The following is a 4,295-nucleotide window of genomic DNA, read 5'->3' on the forward strand; positions in this document are numbered from 1 at the left end:
ATATATTGCTGCTGCCACACAGATCTAAAATAAACATGTGATTTGTTTCCCAGCTGTTTACCTTCACAGACATAACCAACACTTATATTACATATTGTAAAAAGGGGCATAATATGTCTCCTTTAACATTTGCCTTAAAGCATGAATTTATTAGTTCTTGCTGGCATTTTAGTTGTTTTTCTACTGTACATGAGTTTAATACGTACTCACTCAGTATAAGCACGTTATGGAACGAATTAGAAACATTATTTGAATTAACAGTGTAAAGCAGCAATAATGAGAATCGCCCTGCTATTTTAAAGGTTACTGTACAAACCATGAATCACACAACTAAAAACAGGACCAAAAAAAACTCTCTTTATTAAGATTCACAAAATGTAGAAAATGTTTGCAGAAACTATTATTATGTTCACTCATAATGAAAAAGTCAATGAAAACAATATATGAGTTTCTCTTCTTGTATAAATGGCTAATGGTCACAAATTAATTGAATATATGGTATAAAAATATAGTTATCTCAAATCTGCCACAAAAGGCCCGGATGTGCTTTAAGAACTAAAAGGCCAAAGGCTCTTGAGTCCATCTCTGTCCATTAGTCTAAGACTTAATGGCCAATTCCATCAATAGACCTGACCCTGATGTTGCTAAAAACTGACTTCCAGCCACGCAAAACCATTTGTCTCGCTTCCTGGTCTCACCAATTAAGATCGTCTATACCAATTTTCCCTGAGCACAACACTACTCATGTTTTTATCGTTATTAGTACTTTGGTGTTGTGGATCACTCTAAATGTCACAGAGTCATTGAAGGCTGATGGAAACATTAAGTCGTTAGATCCGTCATTTCACCACTTTCTTTTTCTTGCAAGGGTGTCTGTACTCTTGACCAGCCTCATCTAATGGAGGTAAAATCAGTATATGGCCATCCAGTGTGTACAGTAAAATCTACTGCCGAATGTAATTGAATGTAATCATAAAACCAAATAATTGAATAACCCTTACTAGTTATTTAACAATAGTTATATAATTATTTTTAATAATTATTATTATTTATATATAATTAATTGTATAATTTAAGCATCTTTTTTTAAATGATCACACAAAAAACACAGATTATAGCAATAACGTGTTTTTTTTTTTTTGGAATCCATATACAGTACCAGTCCATTCTAGACACACTTAACTATTCTTTAATATTATTACTTGTAAACTTTTTATAATGATACAAAACAATGAAATAACACAAATGGAAGAATGGCAACATCATGACAACCAAAAAATGTTGAACAATTTTCTACTATTTTAACTACTGTTCCTTTACACACCAACTAATCCCTAAGTAAAAAGAAATAAGTAACAAAGCTAAAAATAATAAAATAAATAAATAGATAAAATATTTTAAAAATTGAAATGTTGATTTCTTAAAGAAATTTCATATGTTTATATTTGTCTACATGAGTAATATCAAGTATTTAAGCATAAACTTTTTAAAAACAAAATTCTATTAAGATCATGAGGAACTTACAAACATTTTTACTGGTAGTGACTATTTCATTGGTTTAAAAAAAAATATTAGGCATTGTCCTGAATTTAGTTTTTCTAAAATTCTGCCAAAATTGTCTACAGATGGTGAGCCTGTTTAATGGTTTAGTTTAATGTTTAATGGTGAGACAGATCTGACTTCTCATCTATCTGCAAACTGCTAAACATGGCTAAGCATTTAAACACTATTGCATGCACAATAACGATGTGCACAACACAAAGTGTGAACATCTGACAGCCTACTAGAGAAACAGCCCCAGAGAGAACAAGAGAGAGAAAGAGAGACAGTTCTGAGCTATAATGAGGCCCATTTACTCTCATTCTCCTGCTTTCACAGGAAATTGATTTCAACTGCAGATGACAGATAGGGCCTTTGTGCATGTTATGCTCAGCAGAACTCTCATTAAATGAGTGTGGATTTCTAGTAAAAGTTGGCTGTGAAAATGAGGAAGCAAAACTTCTATTTGAATAGTGGGTTTTTTGTTGGTTGTGGCTACTTATTTTTACTGAGACCTGCTTTACATTTCATTAGAGGAACTGTGGAACATGCAGATACTCATATTGTATCACATTTAAGACATTTGAGCTAGAACTTTATAAAGTACATGCTCACCACAACTTCTCCAAATGTGAGATTATGAACAAAGATTATGTGGTAGTTGATGTGGTACCTGAGTGTTTGCTGAACTGCTGTTGTAACCTTGATTCTGAGCATCAATGTACTTTGTTGCTGATGCTTGTGTGGAAACAGGGTTAATCTGCAAAACATAATAATAGGCACATGAATATATCCATGAAAAAACAGCCTGATATGTAAAAAAATTTTTTTTTATATGAAATAATGTATATTTTTGTCATATCCAGTCCATGCCTTTTGCAGTCCAAGCATACATAACTCAAACTTTCCCTCCATATGAATCAATGACAAAAAATAATTCAAATGTCATCACGCCTGAGGAACGCTGACTGTGTATCTACAGGAAGGCCACACTGGGAATATGTTAAACATCTTGGTAATTATGGTACAAAGACAGACCTACTGCACAGAACGTGGGAATATTCTCCGTCTGGAGTAAAAGTATGCCAAATACCTAATTAAACCTTTAATCATTTACATTTTGTATCTTCTAATTATGATACAACTCAAGAAACACACACATTCAATGATTTCAATGATGTGATACTACTGGAAAAACACAAGAAAATCAAAAAAAAAACTGGACAAGTTTTAGTATATCAGCTCAGCAAACAGAATAACACTCTGCTCACTGATGTGGTCTAGATAATCAGAAGTTTGCTTTCAATTTGTCCTTCCCCTCTCTAGAGTTCTAAAAATAATCACACAAAATGCTCTAATTTCATCTAATGCTCTGTATAAAGAAGTGAAATCGAAAACAAAGCTGATGATTAGGGTATTTTTTACCTCAATATAGTCCTCGGGCACCAGGCCTACATTTCCTCTGGAATTCCGAGCCTCTACCCAGCCACCGCCTACATTCTACATAAAATAAAGAAAAACAGAGAGGGAAATTATATATATATAATTTAAAACTTTGGGATCTGTAAGATTTTTGAATGAAGTCTCACCAAGCCTGCATTACAAATACCAACAGTAACAGTAAAAATAGTAATATTGTGAAATACTTCTACCTTTTAAAGGGGTCATCGGATGCCCATTTTCCACAAGTTGATATGATTCTTTAGGGTCTTAATGAAAAGTCTATAACATACATACGTTAAAATTTCTCAATGGTAGTGTAAAAAACACTTTTTTTACCCTGTCAAAATCAGCTGTTTTCAGCAAGCCATTCTAGTCCATGTTGCTTTAAATGCTAATGAGCTCTGCTGACCCCGCCCTTCTCTTCCGTGGGGAACGTTAATCCTCTGCGTCTTCAGCGGCTCAGATGTCGGGAGTAAATGACGACTGCTATATTCATTATTACATCCAACAACAGAACACCTCAATCGCTTAATCGGAGATATTCTTGTCTTCCCCTGCACCGGAGTCGACACAATGGCGGACTGATGACAGCTCACTCAGGGCGGGTCTAAGGTAAGATGCTACTGTCAATCAACTATCATGGGAGGGGCCTGTGCAGAACTACATCATTCTGACAGGAATCTCAGAACAGCCTGATTTGAGAAAGGGGATTTATAGGGATTTAAAAAAAAACACTGGGTGGATTTTTATCATTATAAGATGGATGTGTACACACACTTCCAATACACATTTATGTTCAAACACCTTGTAAAGTGAATTTTGCATCCGATGACCCCTTTAAAATATTTATTTTCTTTTAAAATATATTTTACAATTGAATTTGTTTCTGTGATGGCAAAGCTGAATTTTCAGCAATCATTACTGCAGTCTTCAGTGTCACATGATCCTTCAGAAATCATTCTAATATGCTGATTTGCTGCTTCCACAATGTTTTGTGGTAACCGTGATACAGCAGTCTTTACTGTCACCTTTGATCAATTTAATACATTGTAGCTTAATAAATGAAAAAATCTTACTGACCCCAATTTTTTTGAATGGTACTGCATATATAACATTTTAGCCAAGTGCCTGTCTTGAAACATTAGGGTAGGCAAGTTTATTTATATAGCACATTTCATACACAATGGTAATTCAAAGTGCTTTACATAAAAGGAAGTAAAATAATAATTTAAAAAATCACAACAATAAAACAGAGAACTTAAAAACGTTTAAAATTATTTAGAAATTGATTTAAAATGAATTTAAAACAGTTA

General features: G+C 33.5%; 1 protein-coding gene across 1 annotated transcript in view; it reads right to left on the reverse strand.

Annotated features, from left to right (window-relative positions):
• LOC107752810 (sorting nexin-9-like) overlaps window positions 1–4,295 on the reverse strand; it is a 15,920-nt gene that overhangs the window by 6,613 nt on the left and 5,012 nt on the right. Inside the window, exons 3-4 of the mRNA XM_016568876.1 lie at window positions 2,965–3,039; window positions 2,213–2,299 (exon numbers count right to left, since the gene is read on the reverse strand). Of these exons, the coding sequence (XP_016424362.1) occupies window positions 2,213–2,299; window positions 2,965–3,039 (162 nt within the window). The remainder of the gene's footprint in view (window positions 1–2,212; window positions 2,300–2,964; window positions 3,040–4,295) is intronic.

The sequence above is a fragment of the Sinocyclocheilus rhinocerous genome, unplaced genomic scaffold, assembly GCF_001515625.1.
Source record: "Sinocyclocheilus rhinocerous isolate Xijiao unplaced genomic scaffold, SAMN03320098_v1.1 scaffold61, whole genome shotgun sequence".
Taxonomy (NCBI): Eukaryota; Metazoa; Chordata; class Actinopteri; order Cypriniformes; family Cyprinidae; genus Sinocyclocheilus; species Sinocyclocheilus rhinocerous.